The sequence below is a fragment of the Podarcis raffonei genome, chromosome 4 (assembly GCF_027172205.1).
Source record: "Podarcis raffonei isolate rPodRaf1 chromosome 4, rPodRaf1.pri, whole genome shotgun sequence".
Taxonomy (NCBI): domain Eukaryota; kingdom Metazoa; phylum Chordata; class Lepidosauria; order Squamata; family Lacertidae; genus Podarcis; species Podarcis raffonei.
The window spans coordinates 4144852-4172162 of record NC_070605.1 but is presented as its reverse complement, the minus strand read 5'-3'; the positions used below and the strand labels follow the sequence as shown (position 1 = coordinate 4172162).

Sequence of the window (27311 nt, the reverse complement as noted above, 5' to 3'; positions counted from 1 at the left end):
GATGGAAAGGAATTGCTGAAACAATAGAAGTGGAATACAAAAAGGGAGGTGTGAGGAGGTCGTAGAAATAAGTGAATGAAAGATAAGATATTGAAATTGTTTGATGTGTTTTAAACTGTTTTTGTTTTGTTAGTTTAATGTGTTAGTGTTATGCAGTGTTTTTGTATTGTATTGTTCTTTTTTTGTAGTGTTTAAATTTTTGGAAAAGTAATAAATATTATTTTCAAAAACAACAACAACAAAATATTACTTTTTAAAAAAGTTGCTGCCATTATAGGCATTGCCATTCAAATGGTGTGCATGCATCATGTGATTGATTGTGCAAGGCGGGCCTTACTTGGCCCTCCACCAATAGTTTATTCAAGTTGGCACCACTGGGTCGGGTGGTTTCCAAATTAAATAAAGACATAAATCGCCTTGCTTTGCACATGTCAATATCCTCATTTATTCTTTTTTAAATTTATTTGCCCTTCATCTGAAGATTTTACAACATACAGGAAGAAAGCATGGCTTTCTCACAAACAAGTCAAGCCAGAGAAATCTCTCCTTTTCTTCTTTTCTTTTTTTGGATGGAGTTACAAACTTTGTTGATCAGGGAACTGCTGTGGAAATAGTGCACCTCGATTTCAGTAAGGCTTTTGACAGAGTCCTCTGTGAGATTTATGTGAGGAAGCTGGTAAAATGTGGGCTGAATGAGGTATATGTCTTAGGACATCAAACTGGGAAAGTGGATTTTAAACTGACTGAAGAGGTTTTATGCCCTTGGGAATTTGGTCTCTTAAATCTACCCCTTCGCCTTCCGTTTCTGTGCGCTGCTCTGGTTCGCCAGAAGCGGCTTAGTCATGCTGGCAACATGACCCGGAAGCTGTATGCTGGCTCCCTCGAATCTTCCCTGTCAATTTGTCCAATTCTGCATATTCAGTCAATTTCCTTCTCCGTTCTTCCACTGTTGGAATTTCTTCCTGCTTCCATCTTTGGGCCAGAAGTATCCTTGCTGCTGTCACTGCATATTGAAAAAGTTTACAGTCTTTCTTGTTAATTTCATTTCCTACCAAACCTAATAGGAAGGCCTCTGGTTTTTTAACAAATGTATATTTCAACATCTTTTTCAGTTCATTATATATCATTTCCCAGAAGCCTTTCACCCTTTTGCACTCCCACCACATATGATAGAAAGTTCCTTCTTTTTCTTTAAATTTCCAACACTTATTACATGTTTTATACATTTTAGCCAGTTTAACTGGCGTTATATACCATCTGTAAACCATTTCATTACATTTTCCTTCAACGCAGAACATGCTGTAAATTTTAACCTTTCATTCCATAGCTTTATCCAATCATCATATTGTATATTATAACCAAAATCTCTGGCCCAATGTATCATTACCGATTTCACCTCTTCATCTTTTGTGTGCCATTCTAGCAACATTTTGTACATTTTAGACAAATTTTTATGCTCATTATTCAATACCTCTGTTTGAAATTTGGATTCTTTTCCTTCATACCCACACATTTTACAATCTTTTCTAAACATTTCATTAACCTGGTAATAATGCAACCAATCATAAACAAATTCTTTCACTTCTTCATAAGTTTTCATTTTCCATTTCCCCCCCTCTCTTACTATCAGTTCTCCATATGTTATCCACCTCCCCCTCATATTAATCTTTTTCACGCTCAGCACTTCTAACGGTGAAATCCAGCGGGGGAGTCTAGGTTCCAACAAATTTTTGTACCTCTCCCACACCTCTATCAGTGATCTTCGAAAGATGTGGTTCTCAAATCCTTTATGAATTTGTTTCTTTTCATACCATAGATATGCATGCCAACCAAATCTGTTATCAAATCCTTCTAAATCTAACAATTCTCCATTCTCTAATTTAATCCATTCCTTTATCCAACAGAGGCATGATGCTTCGTAGTATAATTTCAAGTCTGGCAGGGGAGAAGCAGGCACTCCTGGCATCCTGCTTACCTTTTTTCTCTTGCAGGTGGCAGAAGGATGCCGGGAAGACCTCCTGATCCGCCTTTTCATGGGGGTAGAAGGGAAGCAGCGGCTGTGGAACCAGATCAGGTCAGGGGAAGCTGCCTTGTGGGGACAGAGGCCGAGGGATGGAGCAATGTCATGGACTGGTTGGGCAGAGAGGAGTGGTGGGAGGAAGCAGCCGGGGAACCAGGAAGGGAAGATGGCTCAGAGCCCAAGGAGTGGAGGTGGAGGAAGGATGAGCAGTCAGAGGGGCAAGAGGGAGAAGCCTGGGAAGAGGAGGTGACGCGGCAGCTAAAAAAGCCAATGCAATTCTGGGCTGCATCAATAGGAGTATAGCATCTAGATCAAGGGAAGTAATAGTGCCACTGTATTCTGCTCTGGTCAGACCTCACCAGGAGTCCTGTGTCCAGTTCTGGGCACCACAGTTCAAGAAGGACACTGACAAACTGGAACGTGTCCAGAGGAGGGCAACCAAAATGGTCAAAGGCCTGGAAACGATGCCTTATGAGGAACGGCTAAGGGCGCTGGGCATGTTTAGCCTGGAGAAGAGGAGGTTAAGGGGTGATATGATAGCCATGTTCAAATATATAAAAGGATGTCACATAGAGGAGGGAGAAAGGTTGTTTTCTGCTGCTCCAGAGAAGCGGACACAGAGCAATGGATCCAAACTACAAGAAAGAAGATTCCACCTAAGCATTAGGAAGAACTTCCTGACAGTAAGAGCTGTTTGACAGTGGAATTTGCTGCCAAGGAGTGTGGTGGAGTCTCCTTCTTTGGAGGTCTTTAAGCAGAGGCTTGACAACCATATGTCGGGAGTGCTCTGATGGTGTTTCCTGCTTGGCAGGGGGTTGGACTCGATGGCCCTTGTGGTCTATTCCAACTCTATGATTCTATGATTCTTGAAATATACTCAGAGTCGCAAAGTGATTTCATGCTCTTTATTCAGCTCATAGTGGTGATGAGGAATGAATGAATGTCCCCTCAAAGTATCTGCTTTATATACATTATTTACACAATGGGCTCCACATGATTGGCTAATTCCGGAATTCTAATGTAAGCCAATCAGGTTGTGGATTCACTTCTATCTGGAACATGATTGGGTGGTTCCTGCCAACCAATCATACTGCTGCATTGTTCTAGGACCAATCAGACTGCTGCATTCTGAATCCTATTGTTCTAGGACCAATCAGACTGCTGCCTTTTGGATCCTATTGTTCTAGGACCAATCAGACTGCTGCAGTTTGGATCCTATTCAACTCAGTACATAACACCCCTCCCCTCTAAGTTCCAGTCCTGCCCGGGAGGTCGCATTCATAGTCCTCAAGGTACACTGGCGGCCTACGTGTGCGTTGCGGCCTGGGGTGTTCCCTGGTCCGGGGTTCAGGTTCTGGCTCGTGTTCCAAGGATGCTGGCTGTGATGGGGCTGTTTGGTCTGGCGTCACCGGCTCGCTCAGTCGTGGTTCTGGCTCCGGTGTCCTTTCGGCCTCACAGGTCCTCTCTGTATTTACTGATTCTGCCTCTCCTGCTTGCCCCTGCTGCTCTATGGGCCTCACTGCCCCACTGTTCCCTTGGGACTCCTCTGACCTGTCTTCCTCCTCCTGGTTTTCTCCCGGGAATCGTCGCCGTATCTGGTCGCAGTGGCGGCGCCAGCATTGCCCCCCATCTGTTAGCACCTCGTACGACACGGCGCCAGTGACCCTGGTGACTGTGGCGGGTACCCATGCAGGGCCTGCCCCAAAATTCTTTGCGTACACTGGGTCCTGGGCCTTGAAGGTCCGGGGGTTCCTGCCTTCCCCCACCACTACCTCATCCTGAGCTCTATCGGGGTGAAGGCAGTCCAATCTGATTGCAAGGCGCCGACCCATTAGTAGTTCAGCGGGGCTCTGGCCAGTCGTTGAGCTGTGCTAGAAGGAATGTGGCAAGGCGGTACTCCCAATCCCCTTGCGTCATGCGGCGAAGGGTGTCCTTGGTGGTCCGCACCATGCGTTCTGCTTGGCCATTGGTGGCAGGGTGGAATGGCGCCGAACGGATGTGGCGGATGGCGTTCTGCGCTGTGAAGGTTTGGAATTCTCCTGACGTAAATGCAGTCCCATTGTCTGAGACGAGAGTGTCAGGGAGCCCGTGGGTTGCAAACAGCCTGCGTAGTACCCGGGTGGCTGCGGACGTAGAAGTGGACGGTACCAGTGCGACTTCCAGCCATTTGGTGTAGGAGTCCACCACTATGAAGAATGTTTTCCCCTGAAAGGGGCCAGCGAAGTCCACATGCAGGCGTGACCATGGTGCTCGGGCGGACTCCCAGGACTGGACTGGGGCCCTTGGGGGATCTGGGTGGGATTCTTGGTAGGCCTGGCAGTGTTTGACCCAGGCCTCTATCTCTCCGTCGATCCCCGGCCACCACACATAACTCCTGGCAAGGGCCTCCATTTTTACTACCCCTGGGTGTGTCTCGTGTAGGGCTGTGAGGACCCTTTTGCGGAGGGGCTGGGGAACAACGACCCTGCTTCCCCATAACAGGCACCCCTTGTGGGCCGACAGTTCATGTTTGCGGGTTGTGTAGCCGGCGAATTCTGGCCCGGGGCTGCTGCTGGGCCATCCCCTCCCCACCCAGTCCAGGACCCGGGAGATGACCCTATCTTTCTTGGAATGGTGTGCAACTTCTTGTGCCTGAATGGGGCGGTCGGGAAGCAGCTCCAGGCTCATAACCTCTTGTGCAGGTGCTGGGTCGGGGCCTGTTTCCGGTAGTGGTAGCCTGCTGAGGGCGTCCGCATGGCCCATCGCCTTCCCAGGGCGGTGAATCAGTGCATACTGGTAGCTGGCAAGGAAAATTGACCACCTGAGGACGCGAGGAGACAGCACTTGGGGGGTCTGCTTTTCAGGGGCAAACAAGCCAAGCAACGGCTTGTGGTCAGTCACCACGGTAAAGGGCCGCCCGTACAAGAAATCATTGATTTTTTTTACTCCCTTCACGATTGCCAGACCCTCCTTGTCGATTTGCGAGTAGTTCCGCTCGGTTGCATTGAGTGTCTGGGAAAAGTATGCCACCGGTACCTCTCTTCCATCCGGGAGTTGGTGTCCCAGGACAGCGCCAATGCCATAGGGCGAGGCGTCGCATGCTAGCACCACCGGCAGCCTCTCGTCGAAGTGTGCCAAGACCGAGTTTGAGACAAACAAGTCCTTGACTGCCTGGAATGCAGCCTCCTGGCGCTGGCCCCACACCCAAGGGGCCCGCTTGTCCAGGAGTCTGTGTAGGGGCTCCGCTACCGCCACCTTGTGGGGAAGGAAGGAATGGTAAAAGTTCAAAAGTCCCAAGAAGGCCTGAAGTTCAGTCTTGTTCTTGGGCGCTGGGGCATCACAAATGGCCCATACCTTGTCCCCAGTTGGGTGGACCCCTTCTGCGTCCACCATAAATCCCAGAAAGTCCACCTGAGGCACTCCTAGTAGACATTTTTTCCCGCTTCACCTTGAGACCCGCTGTCTGGAAACGGTGCAGAACAGTGCGGAGGCGGTCCTCAAACTCCTCTGGTGTGGGCTCGGCAATCAACACATCATTGAAGAAGGGGGTGACACCAGGAATCCCTTTAAGGAGAGAGTCCATTAGATTCTGGAATATGCCTGGTGCCACGCTAACACCGAATTGCAGCCGCTTTACCCTGAACGCTCCTCTGTGCGTCACAATCGTCTGTGCCTCTGCTGTGGCCTCATCTACTGGCAGCTGTTGATATGCTTGGGCCAAGTCCAGCTTGCCAAAAATTTTCGACCCAACCAGGGTGGCAAGAACATGGCTGACCACTGGCACTGGGTATGCATGGGCCGTGAGGGCCTTGTTTATGGTACATTTGTAGTCTGCGCAGATGCGGACCGAACCATTAGGCTTGATGGGTGTGATGATTGGGGTTTCCCAGGGGGCATTAGGCACTGGCTCCAGCACTCCTTGCTCCACGAGTCAGTCCAATTCCTCGTCTATACGGGGTTTCAGGGGGAATGGGACCCGGCGGGCCTTGAGCCTGACCGGTCGTACTGCGGGGTCAAGCTGTAGAGCAATGGGGGGGCCCGTATACTGTCCCAATTTCCCATCGAAAACCCCCAGAAATTCCTTGCATATGGCGTCCACGTCCACTTGTAAGCTCGTGTGGTTCACCCCAGTGACGGCTAGCCCCAGTGGTCCAAACCATGCCAATCCCAGTAAGCTAATGTAGGAGCCCTTGACCACTAGCAAGTCTAGTTGCCGCGTCCGCCCTCGGTATTGCACCCTGAAGGTCCCCACCCCCATTGTGGGGACCTTACGTTTCTGGAAGTCCCGGAGGGTGAATGGGGCCGGCCTGAGTTTGGGACCCCCAGGAGGACACAGTTTCCTTAAGGTCCTTGCTGAGATTATGGATAGAGTTGAACCCGTGTCAAGCTCCATGCGGCATGGGGCCCCCTCTATCTGTACCTCTACATAAATTTTCTCTACGTTGGGGTGGGGCAACTGGTATACGTGGAAGTCCGTGAGCTCCGTCGAGTTGCCTTGGTGCGTTGGGCCCCGGGACCTGGGGCTCTTGGATTGGTCATCTGATGCCTGGCGTCGGGTGGGCCGAGCCCGACACACCCGGGCGATGTGTCCCAATTTTCTGCACTGCCTGCACTCTGCGTTGCGGAAACGGCAGGTCCTCCTCTCGTGACTTTCTCCACAGCTTGCGCAGTTCCCTCCTTCTCGTCGAGGCAGCTGTGGTATGTGGGCTGCTTGAGTGTGCTGCTGTACTTGGTGCACCTCCTCCCTGTTGGATCCTGAGTCGTCGGTGAGGTCTTCATGGTGGACCCTCAGTTGGGATGGCTGGCTCGGCCGTGCCTCTTGCGTCGACCTCTCGGCAGCTTCCGTTGCCAGGGCCTCCTCCAGAGCGACCTGGAACGTTAGATCCTTCTTAGCGTAGAGGCGTCGTTGCAGCTTCTCATCCTTCAGGCCACCGACGAGGCGGTCACGAAGCATGTTCTCCAGCTCTGAGAAGTTGCAGAACCGGGCAGCTTGGCGGAGAGAGGTCACAAACCCAGTTATGGTTTCCCCAGGGGCTTGCCGCTTTGCGTAGAAGGCATTTCGATGAGCCACCACTGAGGGCTGTGGCGAAAAGTGCCCCTTCAGCTGTTCCATTATTGTTTTGTATGGAACAGTAGCAATGTCTTCAGGCGCAAGGAGAGCCCGGGCGATTTCAAACGTCTCCTCTCCGCAGACGCTGAAGAATATTGCCCTCTTCTTGGCGTCTTCTTCATCGGTGACCCCTTTGGCTTCTAGGAGGAAGGTGAAATGGGAGGCGTACGCTTCCCAGTCTCCAGATGCTGGGTTGAACGGTGAGAAGCTGCTGTCGGTTGCCATTCTGAGTTCCTTGTGTCCCGGAGCTGAAGCCTGGATACACGGTGCGAGGCAGCGGTGCGGCAGGTGGCGGTGCTGCGGTGCTGTGTGTGGCAGTCAGCTCAGCGGGATCCCACCTTCGTCGCCAGTGAAATATACTCAGAGTCGCAAAGTGATTTCATGCTCTTTATTCAGCTCATAGTGGTGAGGAGGAATGAATGAATGTCCCCTCAAAGTATCTGCTTTATATACATTATTTACACAATGGGCTGCACATGATTGGCTAATTCCGGAATTCTAATGTAAGCCAATCAGGTTGTGGATTCACTTCTATCTGGAACATGATTGGGTGGTTCCTGCCAACCAATCATACTGCTGCATTGTTCTAGGACCAATCAGACTGCTGCATTCTGAATCCTATTGTTCTAGGACCAATCAGACTGCTGCCTTTTGGATCCTATTGTTCTAGGACCAATCAGACTGCTGCAGTTTGGATCCTATTCAACTCAGTACATAACAATTCTACTACTTGTTCTATACATTTTCCCCAATTTGGTGGGAGTGAGATACCAACGATAAACCATCTTCATAACATTTTTTTTAAGTAATATTTTATTAAGTTTAACAATAGAAAAGTAGAACAATAAAAACACAAAGAAAATATAAAACACAACAATACAAACTTTCACGATACATAAAATACAAACATTTAACAAGAGAACAAAAAAAAGACAATCAACACTCAAAAAATAGAATAAGAAAAACACAAATCACTCTTTTCCAATTATTCATCTTCAATTAACTTATTTTCCTGACTTCCTCACGCCTCCCTTTTTTATATCCCTTTTTAACAATTAGTTCAGCAAATTCGTATCCTACTACTTTATCCTTATTTATTTTACCTCCCAAATTTCAAATTTTTATCTCTTATTACTAGAACCCCTTCATTTTAATTCAATGTCATCAGCATTCATACATTTTACAATACTTCTGTAAATAAGTTTTAAATTTCCTCCAATCTTCTTCCACCAACTCTTCTCCCTGGTCTCGGATTCTGCCAGTCATCTCAGCCATTTCCATATAGTCGATTACTTGCATCTGCCATTCTTCCAAGGTGGGTAATTCTTGTGTCTTCCAATACTTTGCAATGCGTATTCTTGCTGCTGCTGTAGCGTACATAAAAAAAGTTCTATCCTTCTTTGGCACCAATTGGCCGACTATGCCCAGGAGAAAGGCCTCTGGTTTCTTCACGAAAGTATACTTAAATACCTTTTTCATTTCATTATAAATCATCTCCCAGAAAGCCTTAATCCTCGGGCACGTCCACCAAAGGTGAAAGAATGTACCTTCAATCTCCTTACATTTCCAACATTTATTATCGGGCAAATGGTATATTTTTGCAAGCTTGACTGGGGTCATGTACCACCTATACATCATTTTCATAATATTCTCTCTGAAGGCATTACATGCCGTAAATTTAATCCCAGTGGTCCACAACTGCTCCCAGTCGGCAAACAAAATATTATGACCAATATCTTGTGCCCATTTAATCATAGCAGATTTTACCGTTTCTTCCTCAGTACTCCATTTCAACAGCAAATTATACATTCCTGACAATATCTTAGCATTGGGTTCCAACAATTCTGTTTCCAGCTTTGATTTTTCCACCTGGAAACCATTTTTTTTATCTTGATTATAAACCTCTCTTATTTGAAAATAATGTAACCAGTCTGACACCTTCCCTTTGAGCTTCTCATAACTCTGCAATTTCAGCTTGTCACCTTCCTGTTCCAAAATTTCACAATACTTTGGCCATTTTGCCTCCATATTAAGCATTTACCTCTGCGCAATGCAGGGACTGACTGAGCGGGCGGCAAGATGCTTTCAGCCTTGGACACTTGGTGGGCTCTGAAACTGCCGTGCAGGCCAGATTCACGACCCTGGAGGGCTGGATTCGGCCCGCGGGACATAGTTTGAGGACCCCTGGTCTACACTGACTGGCAGCAGCTCCCCAGAGTTTCATGCAGGGATTTTGTCCAGCCCTTGCAGGAGATGTCAGGGGTTGACCCTGGGAAATTCTGCATGCCAAGCAGATGCTCTAGGGCTCTCCATATTTCCCTAGTCTTTCAACGTTATGCTATTAGCAACCGTGGAGATTCCACCTCCCTCTTTCGAAAGGAGAAAACTCACCTGATCAATTTAATAAATAATAATAATAATAATAATAATAATAATAATAATAATAATAATAATACATTTATACTCTGCCCATCTGGTTGGGTTTCCCCAGCCACTCTGGGCGGCTTCCAACAAAATATTAAAATACAATAGTCCAACAAATATTAAAAGCTTCCCTAAACATAATAACAACAACCATCCATTTCTGGAAAGGGAAATGGCATACTTTTGTATATTAGTATAAAAAGCATGCATAAGAAGGTATTACTCATTTATGATGAGAATAGGATTTATTTATTTTGAACTTCGCTGGATTCCTCCTTGGCAGCCAGTGCGATTGTTTATGCAGGGCTAGAACTCAGGACCCGCTGCCTTGAGGGTCATCTAAGAGCAGTTGGGCAGGGGAAAGGTCTCCCTTGGGAGGGGGGGGGCTCTCCTTCCTTGGAGGTTTCTGAGCAGAGATCGGACGGCCATCTGCCATGGATGCTTTAGCTGAGATTCCTGCATTGCTGGGGTTGGACTAGATGACCCTGGGATCCCCTCCTATCTCTCCACTCCTGAATTCTAGGAGGAGCTTCCTTGCCTCCTGCAAAGCCCTTTTCCCTGCAAGCTCTTCCTCTGGTTTCCAGCCAAGGGAGGGAGATGCTCAGAGTCCAGCCAAGAGCCTCACCCCCGAAAGGATATCTGGGCATTGGTGAAGCCGGGGGGGGGGGGCAGCTGGCTCCCAAAATGCATAAAAATAATAAAAATCTGAGGTTCTGCCAAGGGAGAGAGGGCTGAGCTGGAGGGACTCGGATTGGCAAGGGTTAAAGGGAAGTGAGCTGCCTTCCTAGAGAGGACAGGAAGTAAGGGGGGGAGGTCCTCCAGAGCCAAGGCCCCTCCCTCCCCAGTCCTTTCCTGCTTTGGGGTCTCTCCTGCAAGGGCTGCCTCGCTGTCCCCTCCTGGGATCTGGTGAGTCTCCTCTCTCTCCCCCCAGAGGGTGCAGTGGGGAGACGGTGGGGGTCCCAGGGCTGCTGCAGGAGAGGGTGCCTGGGGGGCCTGATCTGGGTGGGGTGAGGGTGGGGCTGGGGCTGGGGAGCAACTCCGCCACGCTCTCCTTCCTGCAGATCAGAGGATCCCTGACTCCCACGAAATCCGCTCCCCCCCTTTCAGAAATGATCTCCCTTCTTTAAACAAAGGAGTCCCTGGGACTTTAACTCTGTGTGACATCGCTCAGCCTCATTGCACAACAGAGGAAACATGTGCAAATTGTTTTCCAAAGCTGAACGAGGAGGTGGACTAGCCCCCCCCAAAAAAAAACCCCACAGGGAGGAAGGAAGTTAAGGTGGGAGAGAAAGGCCAGGAATAAAGAGAGGGATCCCAGGCCATAGTCTGGCTGCTGCATTGGGGACCAGTTTCCCAGTGTCTCCCAGGGCAGCTCCCCACGGAGGCCACTGCAGCCATCCCCTCGCACCCAGAGCAGGGCATCCCAGGACCACATCCTCTCTCTCCCAAAGGGATTGTTGCTGGCAAAGCAGCCGGAAATGGGCGCTGCTACTCACTGGGCCTCCAGGGACCTTGGCATCAATGGCTGTGTGTGTGTTAAGCTGGCTAACAGAATAATAATAATAAATTGCCCGCCTGAATTTCAAGTGAGACGTATTTGGCCCCGTCCACTTGGCTCTCTGGGGTTTTCCAGATACATACCTGGCCCTCAGAGCAAAGAAAAAGGGACCCCACCCCAGGAGTCTGTCTGGAGAGGGGCAGAGAGTCCAAGTGCAAGAAAAAGAGACAGAAGCAGGGGAATGGGTGTAGGTGTGGGGAGCAACTCCTGAGGACCCCTGGATGAAGACCCCCACTAGAGCCAAGCATCTATTTATCATGAGATACAAATGACTCCTTTGTCATTCGGTTCTGACTTCATGCATTGACTGGGAGGCAGCAGAAACCAGGTTGATTAATCTCCCAGAAATCCCTTCAGTTGCCTCCACATTCTGCATTGTGAGAAGGCTAGAGACTTATTTCTTCTCCTCTTTCTCCTTTTCTTTTCAAAAAGTTAGCTCATGGTCTGAGATGCGGTGAAGTCCAGCCCATTTCCCCTCCTGTCCTACAGATTCTGTAACAGAACAATGTATTTGCTTTGTTGGATTTGCTGCAGCTTCTCATTTAGATGGACAGAACTTGGCAGAAGACCAAAGGGTTCCTTCCGATCTCTCAGAGGCTTCCTGAGAGCACAGATGGATGAGCAAGACTCGGCTGGCCCTGAAGCAGGAAGAGGCCATGCCATCAAAACTGGGAGCAGTGGGGGATTCTGGGAAAACTCTGTGCAGAAGATCCTGGGTGAGGAGGACACCCTCCGCTCAGAGGTGCAGAGCCAGCAGGTGAGGCAGTTCTGCTGCCAGGAGGCCAAAGGACCCCGAGAGGTTTGCAGCCGACTCTACCACCTTGACCATCAGTGGCTGAAGCCAGAAAGGCACACGAAAGCTGAGATGCTGGACCTGGTGATCTTGGAGCAGTTCCTGGCTGTCCTTCCCCTGGAGATGGAGAGCTGGGTGAGGGACTGTGGAGCAGAGACCAGTTCCCAGGCGGTGGCCCTGGCCGAAGGTTTCCTCCTGAGTCAGGCAGAGGAGAGAAAGCAGGTGAGAGAGACTTACCTCTGGATACTCCCAAGGGGCTCCAAACAGGACAGAGAACATCCCATAATGGTCTGCTGATGGCCCATCCTTTTTCTGGGAAGGCATCCATGGAATGAGATCTCACACCCTTCAAGTCTTTGTCATTCTCTTTCTAGTATTTCTCACCATTCTCTGTTTTGAATCCTTGTTTCTTTCTCAGGGAAAGGATCTCTTTGCAGAAATGGACCTGGATTCCTGTGAGGCAGAGAGGCCTCCGTTGGACACCAGAGAGAGGCCACTGGGTAAGGAGGAAGGTGGTTTTTCTCCACTGGTCTCATTCTGTTGGTTTCCCAACTCATCTGAGGGTTTTTTCATCTTGTTTTGGGGGGAGACAGTTGGGAACAAGGGTCCAGAGGAGGGGAGATGTATTTCTGCACAAACAAACATATGAAATGGGCACAAACGTCCAAATACTCTCAGTAGGTAAGTCTTTCTCAAAGGCCCATCTGTAGTTAGAGATGCCCTGTTTCACCTGTGAGAGAAGCAGGCACTCCTGGCGTCCTGCTTACCTTTTTTCTCTTACAGGTGGCAGAAGGATGCCAGCAAGACGTCCTGATCCGCCTTTTCATGGGGGCAGAAGGGAAGCAGCGGCTGTGGAACCAGATCAGGTCAGGGGAAGCTGCCTTGTGGGGACAGAGGCCGAGGGATGGAGCAATGTCATGGACTGGTTGGGCACAGAGGAGTGGTGGGAGGAAGCAGCCGGGGAACCAGGAAGGGAAGACGGCTCAGAGCCGAAGGAGTGGAGGTGGAGGAAGGATGAGCGGTCAGAGGGGGAAGACGGAGAAGACGTAAAAGACTGGGAAGAGGAGGTTTCAGAAGCTGAAGGGGTAACAGGGCTTAGTGAGCTGGGAGACTCTGTGTCAGAATGCAGTGCAGAATCAGAGGCAGAAGAGGAAGAGGAAGGAGGCAAGTGGGAGAGGAAGGTTGAGAGGCAGAGGTGAGTCAGGAGAAGGAGGAACTACCGGTGGCTCCCTCTCCTTTTGCCAGAGTCCCCCTCCCTGCTTGTCTCTCAGAGTCAGGAGACAAAAATAGGCTTATTTTAATTGTAGATTGATCACTGAATGCTAAAATTGTTTTCTAAGCAGTGGACAAATGGGAACAAATAGTGGCCTGGATTCACCTAACCAGCCCCATCGGATGAAAAATGGGGCCTGCCCCCCAATCCTCCCCCTCTCCATGCTCCCATGGACCCCTTGAATTTGGCTTTACGGCATTGGGAGGGAACCTTCCCAGAACAGCTCAAGAGGAGAGGAGTAATTGGATCCTTCCATCAGGCAAACTGGAAGCAACAGAGCATTGTGTAGCAGATCATATTTCTGCTGTTTCAGAGGAGGACATTTCCCTTTTTCTTTTAGGGTCCAGTGTGCTTTGAAGATGTTGCTGTTTGTTTCACGGACGAAGAGTGGGCGTTGTTGGATCCTGACCAGAGAGCTCTGCATAAGGACGTCATGGAGGAGAATTGTGGGATCGTGGCCTCTCTTGGTAAGGCTCCCTGTGGGATTGTCATATCTGCCTGGAAATTCAAAAAATACCTCTATGGACCAACCTCAGATATTTTCACAGAATTCAACAGCGCCCCCTATAACACCTGGGAACCTAACACCCCCACAAGAAACAGTAACTTACAGTTTTTTCTTTGAACAATCTTCCTCAAATTATCCCTTTTTCTACCACGATTGGGCTGCTTTCAACTGCCCAGGCCATCTTAAATGTCAGCTTCAGAATTGTTAGGAAAGATAAGTAGCTTCAGGTTTTCTGTTTTTGTTTTTGCTCCTGTCAGTCTTGGGTTGACCAAAGAGGCGACTGACATTGGAGATGGAGGGGATGCCATGACTGTGCCAAACAAAATTCATCCCAGAGAAGAGCTAGACTTATTGAATTTCAGGTAGAAGTAGCAGTGGTGATGATGATGATGATGATGATGATGATGATGATGATGATGATGATACAGTGGTACCTCGGTTTACAAACTTAATCTTTTCTGGAAGAGGACTGTTCTTAAATCAAGGTACCACTGTAGTAATAATAATAATTTTTATTTATACCCTGCCCATCTGGTTGCATTCTCCCAGCCACTCTGGGCGGCTTCCAACACACATATAAACATGAAACATAAATAATAATAATAATCTGATCCCATATATAAAGAACATTAACTTTAAAATGAACAACTTATACTATTGGCCAAAATTGTGGAAACCTTTTGTGAAAAGTGTATTTCTGAGGTTTGATGGCTCATAACACCACTTTTGTGTGGAGTAATACCATAAAATTATATAGCAATGGAAAGATAATTTAATGAAGAATGTAATGCGATGAATTTTATGAAGGAGTATGTATTAGAGCAGCAGTCATAAAGAAGAAACGTGAAACCTTTGGTAACCATTGGTAACCTTTAGCTTTAATTACGGCCTTACAACGCCTTCCCTTGAAGTGAACCAAGTCTTTAGTTCTGCAGCTGTAATAATGGGAAACCAAGACTGAATTATTGCCTCTGTTAATTGGGCTTTATTGCTGGGTTGCTTCTGAATAATAAGTTTCTTTAGTCGGCTCCAAAGATTTCTGATTGGGTTAAAGTTTGGGCTATTCCCAGGCCATTCCAGCAGTGAAATATCATTATTTATTTTTTTTATAAATATTTATTTAAATTTTCAAAAAATAAAGAAAAAACAAAAAAACAATTAAAAACACATAAAATTTACATTCCTTACTATCAATAACCAATTTCCTTGACTTCCCCACACCTCCCCTTCTTGTATTCCAGTTCCAATTTTTAGCTCAGCAAGTTCTTGTCCCCAAACTTTACCTTATTTTCTTTAATTCATTTTAGTTAACCAATTTTAACTTATAAACCTCAATCTTTATACATCAGTACTTATTCTTAAAAATCTTTTTCTAAGGTCGACCCCAATTCCCTTCCACGAATTCCCCATTTTTATATTAGTGGCAAAACAAAATTAAATGAAACAGAGTATAATTGTACAACCTTTAGATTCCCAAAGCCCCACCCCCCTTTCCCGGTTTCGAACCCCAACAAATGTCCATCAGTCTATCTGCTGTCAGCCTGGCGACCTCACGTCCGAGGCTCTTAATTCTCTCTCAATTCTTCTCTGCCGGTTTTTTTGATAGTCCTTTATATTGAACACCAAATCTCGAAGAAGCTCTGTCCCAATAAGGTCCATGTTTCTTCCAGCCAGGCCTCCATATTTAAAAGTGGAGCCAAAATCTTGTTTCTTGCTTCTCTTAAGTCCAAATGTCCCAAAAGCTCCAGTTTCCACTTTAGCCAGGTTTGTATTCCATAGGTCTTCAGATCTCCACATAAGGAGATCTCTCCATTCTCCATTCTTCAATTCAAACCAGATTTTCATCATCCTGATCTTATTTTCCTTTGTATCCATCTTAACCAGCCTCTGGCTCTGCTTAATCATCTGTGGCATTATAGCTCCTCCTTCCTTTTCCTTCAAATCGTCATGTTTCTCTTTCATCACATTCTCAAATTTCTCATATTTCTTTTCTTGTTCAGCTGCAGAGATTTTTAGTTCAACTGCAAAACTTTTTTGTTCAGCTGCAAAGACTTGAGTCAAGTCCCTCCCAGGCTCAGTAACTTTATTTACTGTTCCATTCAATATTGTAACATTTGTAGCCAAAACATCACTTTGTTCTTGTAACTTTCCCAAGAGAAAAAAAGTCCTCTTCAGTTCAGCCAGTGTTTTTCCACTTACAGCCATTCTTGTAATGTCCCTGAACCCCCTCTAGAGGAGTTCTGGTTTCTTAGTATCTTCCAGTTCCAACCCAAAAGTCAAATTAGCCTTTTCTTCTTTATTTTTAACAATTTATTACCAAATTGTAACAAATATAACCAGCAAAGACAACAGAAACAAAGTTCTCCTTTTTTCCCAACTTTGACAGCTAGTTTGACAGCTGTCAAAGTCTTCTATGTCTCTTCCGCAGGCTCTCTCACCGATCGCTCCCGGGTCCTGGGGGAGGGGTGACAATTCCGCTCTCAATATTAGCTCTTATCCTCCAGCACAATCACTTTTATTGCCAAAACGTGGAGTTAATTGCTTTTATCCACAAAAGAGAAAGGTGTTCTCTCAACCTTAGTTATAAAATCCTTGCTTTAAGATGTTTACAAGGCGGGTAGGCGGACTTCCTCTTTGCACCTTACCCGGTCGTGCCTATTTCCCCCCAAAAAATTCCCTTTTTAAGTCCAATTTCCGTATTACTCACGGGTTGTTACTTTTAGTCCAAATGTTCTGAGAAAGAAGTCAGCGCTCTCCGTCCATGGCATGCGGCTTCACTCAGTAGGGGAAGCAGTCGACTCTCAGCACCGCACCGCTCTCCGTCCCCCGTTCCGGAGCCTTTAAAAAGGCTCCTTCGCGGGTCGGGGGGGCGCAAATGGTGCCCGCCGAGTCACCAGGTCCACAGGCGAAATATCATTATCTTGAAAGCACCTTTTGAACACAGCAGCAACACGACATAGAGCTGAATCCTGTTGAAATAATAAATAAAAATATAAATATATATAATAATAATAATAACAACAACAATCTTTATTATGGTCCAGAGACCCAACAAATCATTACAAATCAATACACAGTTCATACAGCCGGGTTAATCAAGCATTTTGTTTAGAATATAGGACTCATTTGTTCTTGCAACCACCGAAAAAAACTTTGCCATTGCTAACGTTCTAGTTTTTGTCCGGTCTTCCAGTAGGAACCTGACATACTGAGCCTCTGATTTTCCCAGGAAGGGTACCAGCAAGGGTAGTATCGGTTCAGCCCTGGCCTGCTCATATTTTGCACAATGCAACAAAATATGATTTATGGAATCGATGTCTTGAGCACACGAGCAAAGTCTGTCCTGGTAGGGAACTCCTCTCAACCTACCATCCTACACTGCAGAGGGGAAGACATTTAGTCTGGCTTTGGTGAAAAGCCTTCGATAGTTAGGTACTGTCAGGTTTTTGATGTAAGATGTTAACTTAAAGACATGCCCATATTGAACTCCTGCTGCCAGCGGACTACAGACTGAGTGTGATCGAGATGGCAAGTCACTGTGTGCATTGTCCCATAATCTTTGCTTTAAAACCTTTTGGGCGCCTTCATAACCCAGGTAATACAGTTGGGGGGGGGGGGAGACAGACCAATAGAGGTGGCTTTTTTAGCCATGGTTTTCTGCCATTTGCTGACAAATTCCTCATTGGTCAGATGTTGGTACAGACCCTTCCCTAGATCAAACACTGAAATCCTGAGCCAATGTTTTAGGGCAGACCACCATGCTTTAGTTGAAATTGGGCATTCACCAGCTTCTAACAGACGTACGGAATTGGGGACGCAGTTAGGTACCTGCAGCAGAGATCGTATAAGTTTTGCCCGAAAGTCATCTAGCTTTGGCAGGTCCCCATTATGCCAGACATTTGCTGCATACAGGAGTTGGGAAACGGGCTTTGCGTTGAAAACCCTTAAGGCTGCTGGAACATATTGCCGCCCTTTGTGAAGAAGAATCTATGTATGGCTAGCTTTGCAATCTCCGCCTTTTGAAGGGAGGTTTGCCGATGGTGCTTCCACGATCCTGTATGATGAAATGTGAGCCCTAGGTAATTGAAGTATTTTACCTGTTCAAGGTTATGGCCATCCAGCACCCATTTAGACTGGGAGAATCTTCTTTCGAAGACTAAAATTTTAGATTTTTCATAATTAATGGATAAACCATTTCCAGAACAGTAATGAGAAAATTTCCTCAGCAGATAATTCAAACCCGGTCTGGAACGTGAGATGATGGCCGCGTCATCCGCATATAACAACAGGGGGGTCCTTCTCATTCCTGTTTTTGGGTCCATCTGGGTCCATTAAGTTCTCTTCTAGGTCATTTAAGAATAGACAAAACAATGTGGGGGCCAAAATACAACCCTGTCTCACCCCCCTAGTCATCTCGATGCTGTTCGATAGCTGTCCCTGTCGACCTCATCAGACCTGCAGTTTGGTTCCATTGTACAGGGCTTTTATGAGAAAGAGAAGTCGTTTGTCCTGCAAAATCAGACTTAATTTGGACCATAGCTGGGATCTGGGGATGGAGTCAAACGCTGATTTCAGATCCATAAAGGCCACGAAGAGTCTACCCTGTAGAGAGTGTACTTCTCAGCTAGGAAGGACAGCATTAGACAGTGGTCTGTTGTTGAATGGTTCTCATGAAAAGCTGCCTGGGCTTCAGATAGTATATTATGTTCATTTAGAAAGGTTGTCAGTTTGCTACTGAGGAAACGGGCATACAGCTTCCCAATTATTGAGAACAGGCTAATTGGCCTGTAATTGGAAGGTACATTTGGGTGGCCTCTCTTAAAGACTGGAACTACTATAGCATGTTTCCAGCTATATGGTACCTTACCCGAGTTATTTACTACCGTAAAGAGTGCTGCCAGAAGCGGAGCCCACCAGTGCTGGTTTGATGTAATCAACTCTGCTGGGATAAAGTCTTTCCCCGGAGCCTTTCCACTCTTCAGATTCCCAATTAATGTATGGACTTCCTCCACAGTCACCGGCCTCCAATTAGGGAGCAGTGACAGTTCTGCCCTGTCATCCTCCTGTAAGCTGGAAGGGAGGTTTGGATTTTCCATAAATATATTTCTGAAGTGATTCTCCCAAACCTGAGCTGGAATGACACAGCTGGGGGCTGAGGAACTATTTTTCATTGAGTCGGAGACCAGTAGCCCAAAGAGTTTAGTTTCATTGTTTAGTGAGGCATTCAATAGCAGGGACCTGGAATTTTGTTCGGACTGTCTTTTTTTTGAGGCCAAAAGGGCTTTATACTCTTTTTTGATTTTAAAATAAGATGGAGGTAAGTAGTTTAATCCAGCGTTTCTATAGGCCAAATAAGCGTTCCTTAAGGCTTCCTTCTTTGTGCGGCACTCTTGGTCAAACCAACCGCGCCCTTTTGCAGTGCGTGGCTTGCCGGCTGAGTTTATGTTAACCGAAACTACATCCTGCAAGGACTCAATGAGATTTTCGTAAGCCGTCAGGGAGGAGTCTACTGATAGATTGTTTATTATAATTGATCTTAACTTAATTGCAGTTTGTGAATTCAATCTATTCTCAACTGCAATTGCTATCTCAGGTGTCCATTTTTTCCTACGCAATGCTGGATAATTTGCTTTATCTATGTTCTATGTGAGAGCGCTGAATTGAATTTTGGCCAGTAGTGGAGATGATTAGAGGTAGGTGGCCGCTTTCAGTCCTATTATCTATGGTGAATTTTTTAATTGATTCGAAGGCCTCTCTGTTTGTGAGGCAGTAGTCTACTGTGCTGGCTCCATTTGTATTTATGAATGTGTACTCGCCTTCTCTGTCCCCAGGGAATGCCCCATTAGCAATGATGAGGTCAAGTCTTATTTGTAAAAAAAGCCAGGCAGAATGATACTCTTGGATTCCAGATGCAAAGTGATCCCCAGTGCCAGCTGCTCGAAAACTGAGCACTCAGTAACTTGTGACGCCAATTGAGTGGAAACCAGAGTTACTAGGCCCCCCCTCGGTCGTCCCCTTCCAAGCGGTTTAGAGGCCGTGATTTCATAGACGTCGTAACCGTCGAAAACTATGTTGTCAGTTGCCCGCTATATCAAAACCCGCTATATATTCACGAAATGGCTCGTCCCCTAGTTCGTTGGCCCAACCCGCTATGTTCCATGAGATGAAGTTAAGGCTGCACGTTCCATAACTGGCTTGGCTTCGTTGTGATGGGGAAATTGTTATCAGCTCTCCCACTGGTTCGGAAATGATGCAACCGTTCTTAGGATATGCACGGTGTTGTTGTTCTCGGGGTTGATTTGCAGCATTTTCCCAATTTCCCGGCATCAACGGTGTTTTCTGAATTGCTGGGACCATCGGGGGGTCTTCGTCAAAGACAATGAAATCTGCCTCTGGCTTTCTATGTGTCCTATTTCCCTTGGGAGGGTCGTCACTTGGCATTGGCTGATCACATTCCAGCTGGAGTAGAGAGTGGTGAAATTCTGGATCTGCCAAAGGCGTAATGGAGTGTCTTGTCTTTGAATTATCTAGATTGGGCTGGCGTTCTTTGTGTGTTTGGCCTTTTTGCTTTGATGTTTTCCTCTCCAAGGGAGTGTTGCAGCTGGGTTCACCGCACATATTCCTCTTTGACGGCCCTCCCGAATGAATCATGGCCCTATGGCAAAAGCCCTTCGGCAGAGGGGGCGTTGATTGCTTGGGGTCGGTCCGGCTATACGACAAGTTTGGCAGTAGTTGTTTTCATTCTGTGTCTTTAAAAACACACCTTAAAACAATATTATAGTCCTGTAAAATGGCCCTATATTTCAGTAGCATTTTAGGGGTAGCTGAGTCAGAAAATAGAATTAGCTTCTTGCTAATTCTATTACTTTCACGATAAGATCCCTGCTTACTTTTAGACTCCTTGCAAGTATTGCAGTCCAGAAAAACTGAACATTTTTTCATTTTAATTCCCTTACTTCTGGCATTTTTGTAATACTGCGGAAATTGGCATGCCCCAAACGACGATGCCACAGATGCTGGCACTCATCATGCAAGGCTCTATTACAGGCTTTAACACATGCCCCAGACTCACTTACTAGCTGGTCTTTCAAAATAAACCATTTTTTAGTGTAACCACTTTTCCAGCTTTCTCTATTTTACATCCTGACCCAGAGAAGGTTACCATAAACCCCTGCTTAACAAGACTTGTAACTGAAAGCAAATTAATTTCTAAACTTAGTACACATAAAACATTGGTAAATTTGGTACTTAAACAGTTAATATTCCCACTACCCTTTCCAGCTGACTCATGCACTGTTCCGTCAGCTAGTACTACATTTACAGATTTACAAGGTTGCTTTTCTACAAGGGCTTGTGCAGACTTAACAAAAAATGTTTGTCACTGCTGAGTCTAAAATCCAATCCTGTCCAACATCGTGACTGGTGCCTCGAACTGCTGCAGAAACATACTGGACTCGACTCTTCCTGTCTCCTCGCTTCCCAGCAAATGCAGGCCGCCCTTTTCTTGTGTTTTCTCCCCCAGACACAGTACACTGTTGTGCTAAATGCTTGGTTGACCCACAACAATAGCATTTTCTGACTGTGAAAGCTGCTTCCTCTCTGGTCTACAACCTCTATGTTGCCGCCCCTCATCAGTTGCATATCTTTTACTGGACTGCCTCCCATTTCCGGAGTTATGGTGAGGGATTGTCACCTTCCTCTCATGGCGTCTTTCCTCCTCATCAAGCAAACACCCAGTTAAGAAATGCATCATTAATTGGCTTTCTGGAATTGCCTCCAGTGTCATCACTAAATTATCCCATGACTCAGGAAGTGAAGACAGCACAATATAAACCTTACTCCGCTCAGAAAAATGTTCCCCAAGTTCATTTAACTGTGAAAATAAATCATGCATTCTTTGAAGGTGTTTTGAAACACATTCACCCTCACTTAGTCTGGCTCGGTACAGAGCTCTCAGAGTAATTTTGCTGCCAGCAGTGTCTCTAATGTGTATTGCTTTCAGTGCTTTCCAGATCTCACTTGCTGTTTCAAGGTCTCACACATGAGATAACTGAGACTTCTCTAAACTCAAAATTAGATTGGCATATGCTTTGTCCTCCAGTCTTTGGTCTGCTTCATCTACTTCTTCATCCTCATCTTTTACAGGAGGGTTAACAATAACAGTCCAACATTGTTCTTTCTTTAAAAATGCCTGCATCTGTAAACTCCATGACATATAATTGGACTCTCCCAGTTTCTCTACTGGAAAATATGAAGCTCCCCTTGAGCTCCAGCTCCAAGTCCAAGTCCAGCCATGGCTCCACCCAGCTTTCAGCTTTCCACTCAGTCTTTACTCACACGTGGCTTGAAGAATTGTTCGGCTCCTGGTCTTAAACAGACACTCTCTCCCGGCGCCTCCACACAGCCAGCTGCTTGAGAAACGCTGAGTTCCTTCTAGTCTCTGGGTTATTTTCATGTTCTGTCTCTGCCCACTCAGGACTGGGCCCATAACCTGTTAGAGGGGGAATTTTCCACTGGTGGCAGATGACAGAAACTGTGACACCACAAGACTGGTGTAAAACCAAATTAAATAAAGGTTTTATTATAAAACAACAAACAGCAAAGCTTGTGGATGTTTTTCCTGCAGGCAGGTTCAAACTGCAGCTTTTCTCCTTTTTTTTTAATAATAATATTTATTAAAGATTTTTTCAAAGTTGCAAAAAAGAAAAAAAAATGACAAAAAGAGGACAAAACGAAAAGAAAAAAGAAAAAGAAAAAAATACATCCATCATTCTCAAATTTTTAATTTTCATTACCTTCTTTCCTTGACCTCCTCCTCCTCCCCTTTCTTGTATCCTAGTTAATAATTATCACAGCAAATCCTTTCCATAGTTCATAATATTTTGTCCTTACATTATCTTAATCTGTTTTCATCTTGTCATATAGCAGACCTTGGAACTTAAAGCTTAAATCTTATTTTAACCATCTTCTCATAACCATATCATTAACCTAATTTTTAAAACATTTTTACTAGAACCAAGTAGTTCCATTTCAACATTTTTCTAACATTCAACAATTATTTAAAAACAGTCCTAATGATAAAAGGAAAAAAAGTAAAACAATCCAATCTTCATCCAGCGTCCCTTCCTCCTGGTCCCGGATTTTGTCAGTCCTTTTTGTCCCATGAATGTAGTGCATTAACCTGGTATCCTTATATCCGAGGCCCTCAAGTCCCCTCCATGTCCCTTCCGCAACTCTTCTTCATATTTTCCTTTCACTCGTGGGAACTCCAGCTTAGTAATGTTTTTGACCCTTTTCAGCAGATCTGCCCCATTTCCATAGTCCAGACTAAACACCATGTGGTATTTCAACACCTGTTTCAAATTCCCTCCAAAATTAAGAGCCCCCACAACTCCAAACATCTGACGGCCCATTACCAAACTCAGAAAGTCCAAACATCCCTGCATGGGAGGGTCAGTCCAACCCCCCATTTCCAAACCAAACCAAACTTTATCTTTCCAAATCTGGTTTTCTCCAAATTCATTTGTCAAACCCAAGGGTCATGATCCTGCAGGGCCGCAACTCCCTCCATTTCTGGCACCCAGGATTCAGCAGTATCCTCTTCTCTCGTCTGTGCTGTCAAAGCACACTCCTGTTTTAGATCCTGGGTAGGCTCCAAGTAGTTTCCTACTGCCTGTTCAAAATTTCTGGCCGCATTAGTCATCAAGTCCGTCTTCTGGCTTAGCTGATCCAATAGGGCATTTATTTTACAGAAAGCACCCAACAGAGCTTCTGAAAACATTGTCCTACAAGGTCACCAATCCTTTCCCACGATTGTAATCTGTAACAGCTGCCAGCTCCTGAAGTTGGTTACAATTTCACAGTCTCCCTCTAGGGGGAAAACTTCTGTTTATTCTTTCTCTTAAGAACAATAGCAACAAAGTTTCTTTTTCAAAAAATTCAGTCAATATTTGTTCCTTTGAAATGCGAAAGGAAACAATAGAGTCACTATGTTACTCTTCTTTTAGCTGTCTGTCAAAAACATTTGTCTCTGGTCAATGAGCTTCAAACGTCAGTCCTGACACTCCGCTCCAGGATCAGGACGGTGGAAAGTTACTTTACTTTAAACTCACTTCTGCAGGTTTAAACAGTCCAAAAAAGAAAATCCCCCTTCTTCTCCTGCTACCGAAGGGGGTTCCACGATTTTAAATGATGAAGACCAGTCCTTTAAAAGTAATTTTCTAAGCTCTAGTTTACGTTGTCTTTGCTTTGTTCTGACTACAAAGAAACAGAAGGCTGACTTCCTGTTTAGACCTTCCCGTTTCAGTACCAAATTGAATTAAAATTTTGAATCCAATTCCTCTCAACTGGCCAAACCTTATTTAAAGTCCAATTGTTCAAGTTTCAAGTATTCACGGGTGATTCTTTAGATGCCAAATTGTCCCTGGAAAAAGGCAGCGCTCTCCGGCAACGGCTATGCGGCTTCACTCCACGGAAAAAGCAGTAGACTCACAGCACCGTGCCACTTCCCCCTCTTCGCTTCGGAGCCTGTTAATGGGTTCCTTTGCGGGTTGGGGGGCGCTAAAGGTGCCCGCCGAGTCCCATGGTCACAGGCTTCATCCGCCTGTGATTTTTTAGAGGGTTCCCGCTTCACCGCAGCGGATACGACCCGTTTCGCGCGGAGCTGGTCCCTCCAGTTCAGAGGGAGTCCGCCATTGCCGATGGCGCCACCCCGGAAGTCCTTCAAACTGCAGCTTTTCTCCTTTTGTAGTCATGGCCAGCTGTACCCAATTTACCCAGAGCTTACAGAAACTGTTCTTAAAGGTACAAACATCTTTACTGTTTCTATGCAGAATGTTTCTTTCCCAACATTTCCTGCCTTTACCAGTCTGATTTTGTAGTGACTGAGTCTCCTTATACCTCTTCAAAAATATAGAAAGGCCAGCTTTGGTTTAGTTTTTCCCAATCTTTCATCTAATTTCTTCATAACTGTAGCCTTGTTCACGTAATAGTACAATTTTACATCACATTCTGGGTGACAAGTCAACTCTTTGTGCCATTTTTTAAATTTGATTATGTTTTTCAACCTCACTAAATGACCAACTTGATAGCAATCACGTAAGTTACTGACAAAAGTCAACCTAAGCAAGTTGTGCTTCCTTTTCCTGGTTATTTGGCTATATGGTTTGATAGAATATGGGTAATTGAAAAAACTTCGTTGGATTGCATTCTTGATCAAATTATCTTTCCATTGATATATAGATTTATAATATTACTCCAAAAGAAGAACGACACTTTTTTCCAAGTCTTCCACAATTTTGACCACTACTTTAAATCAAACAAAGCAACATTCAACAATGCATCAGAATCTCATAATAAATATGTTGGTTAATGACAAACAACACAGGTAATGAACACCCCCCCCCAACTCCCTTGAGTTCTTCTCCATTTGTTCCTGAGGCTCTAATCCCTTTTTGTCTCCATTGCAGATTGTGAAGAATCGGAAATTGAGAACAAAGGTGACCACGATAAAATCCCCAGGGAGGAGAAGCCACGTAAAAATTTGGAGTGTGGAGAAAGCTGCAGTCAAAACTCCCATTCCACTTCCCATCAACAAAATATCATTGGAAAGAAAGACTATCAGTGTGCGGAATGTGGAAAGAGCTTCAGGAACAGCTCCAATCTCACCTCCCATCAAAGAATTCATACAGGGGAGAAACCCTATCAGTGTGTGGAATGTGGAAAGAGCTTCACTGAAAGCTCCAACCTCACCTCCCATCAAAGAATTCATACAGGGGAGAAACCCTATCAGTGTATGGAATGTGGAAAGAGCTTCAGTCAGAGCTCCCATCTCACTTCCCATCAAAGAATTCATACAGGGGAGAAACCCTATCAGTGTGTGGAATGTGGAAAGAGCTTCAGGAAGAGCTCCGATCTCACTAAGCATCAGAGAATTCATACAAGGGAGAAACCCTATCAGTGTGTGGAATGTGGAAAGAGCTTCCGTCAGAGCTCCGATCTCACTTACCATCACAGAATTCATACAGGGGAGAAACCCTATCAGTGTGTGGAATGTGGAAAGAGCTTCCGTCAGAGCTCCGATCTCACTTACCATCACAGAATTCATACAGGGGAGAAACCCTATCAGTGTGTGGAATGTGGAAAGAGCTTCAGGCAGAGCTCCCATCTCACTTCCCATCACAGAATTCATACAGGGGAGAAACCCTATCAGTGTGTGGAATGTGGAAAGAGCTTCAGGAAGACCTCCTCTCTCACTTCTCATCAAATAATTCATACAGGGGAGAAACCCTATCAGTGTGTGGAATGTGGAAAGAGCTTCAGGAAGAGCTCCTCTCTCATTTCCCATCAAAGAATTCATACAGCGGAGAAACCCTATCAGTGTGTGGAATGTGGAAAGAGCTTCACAGATAGCTCCAGTTTCACTAGGCATCAGAGAATTTATACAGGGGAGAAACCCTATCAGTGTGTGGAATGTGGAAAGAGCTTCAGGAAGAGCTCCGATCTCACTAAGCATCAGAGAATTCATACAAGGGAGAAACCCTATCAGTGTGTGGAATGTGGAAAGAGCTTCCGTCAGAGCTCCGATCTCACTTACCATCACAGAATTCATACAGGGGAGAAACCCTATCAGTGTGTGGAATGTGGAAAGAGCTTCCGTCAGAGCTCCGATCTCACTTACCATCACAGAATTCATACAGGGGAGAAACCCTATCAGTGTGTGGAATGTGGAAAGAGCTTCAGGCAGAGCTCCCATCTCACTTCCCATCACAGAATTCATACAGGGGAGAAACCCTATCAGTGTGTGGAATGTGGAAAGAGCTTCAGGAAGACCTCCTCTCTCACTTCTCATCAAATAATTCATACAGGGGAGAAACCCTATCAGTGTGTGGAATGTGGAAAGAGCTTCACTGTTAGCTCTAAACTCACTTCCCATCAAAGTATCCATACAAAGGTTGGAAAAACCAGTATATAGCTTTAGGAGCCAGGCAAATCCACACCTTTTTAACCAGGCCTTTTTCTTATTGACATCTAATACTATTTTAACGTGATGTTTTGTGTTTTTATGTTGTGTTTTTATGTTCTAAGCATTCTGAGACGTGGGTGTATGAATACAGCCACTCTTAAATTCCTAGGGGTCTTTGCCCCCCCCATAAAATATTTGAGGAGGCCACCCCCCAGGGTTTTTTTGTGTTTTTTTCAAATGCAACCTTTTATTCTTCCTCAACTTGCCATACAATTTTGCTATCAATTTGCCCTTTTAAGAAATTTTTAAAAACCGCGCAAAGGTCATGAGAAAAACAAAATACAAGAAAATACAAATGTGGACAGGTCCCATCTTTGCGGGCCAAACGCAAAAGTTGCTTTAAAGGAGGCTTTCCCAAACTTGGGTCCCCAGCAGCTCCCAGGACGATAGCTTCCATCATCCCTCCCCATTGCTCCTTCCAGCTAGGGATGATGGGAGTTCTAGTCCAAAAACAGCTGGAGACCCAAGTTTCCTTTAAAGGGAAAGTAGGCTGGCCCTGTTATTCCCTCTGCTGGCCAAAAGCACTGCCCCAGAATCTGAACCACCTTCAGTACTCCTAATTGGAATTTATAGAGCACAAAACTGAAGTTTGATCGGCACTTCTACCTCTAGGGAGCTTCTA

General features: G+C 45.7%; 1 protein-coding gene across 4 annotated transcripts in view; it reads left to right on the top strand.

Moving 5' to 3' along the window:
• The window catches only part of LOC128412039 (zinc finger protein 850-like), a 53417-nt gene extending 26603 nt beyond the window's left edge, over positions 1-26814 (top strand). The window contains exons 1-5 of one of the 4 annotated variants that reach the window (XM_053384862.1): positions 10324-10439; positions 12303-12384; positions 12668-12750; positions 13498-13624; positions 25134-26814. In XM_053384862.1, the coding sequence (XP_053240837.1) occupies positions 12324-12384; positions 12668-12750; positions 13498-13624; positions 25134-26638 (1776 nt within the window). In that variant the 5' untranslated portion in view covers positions 10324-10439; positions 12303-12323 and the 3' untranslated portion in view covers positions 26639-26814. Of the gene's footprint in view, positions 1-10323; positions 10440-11558; positions 12107-12302; positions 12385-12667; positions 12751-13497; positions 13625-18574; positions 18582-25133 lie in introns of those variants that run through there. The other 3 variants (XM_053384860.1, XM_053384863.1, XM_053384864.1) reach the window with 3 other exon arrangements.
• The last annotated feature ends 497 nt before the right edge of the window (positions 26815-27311 follow it).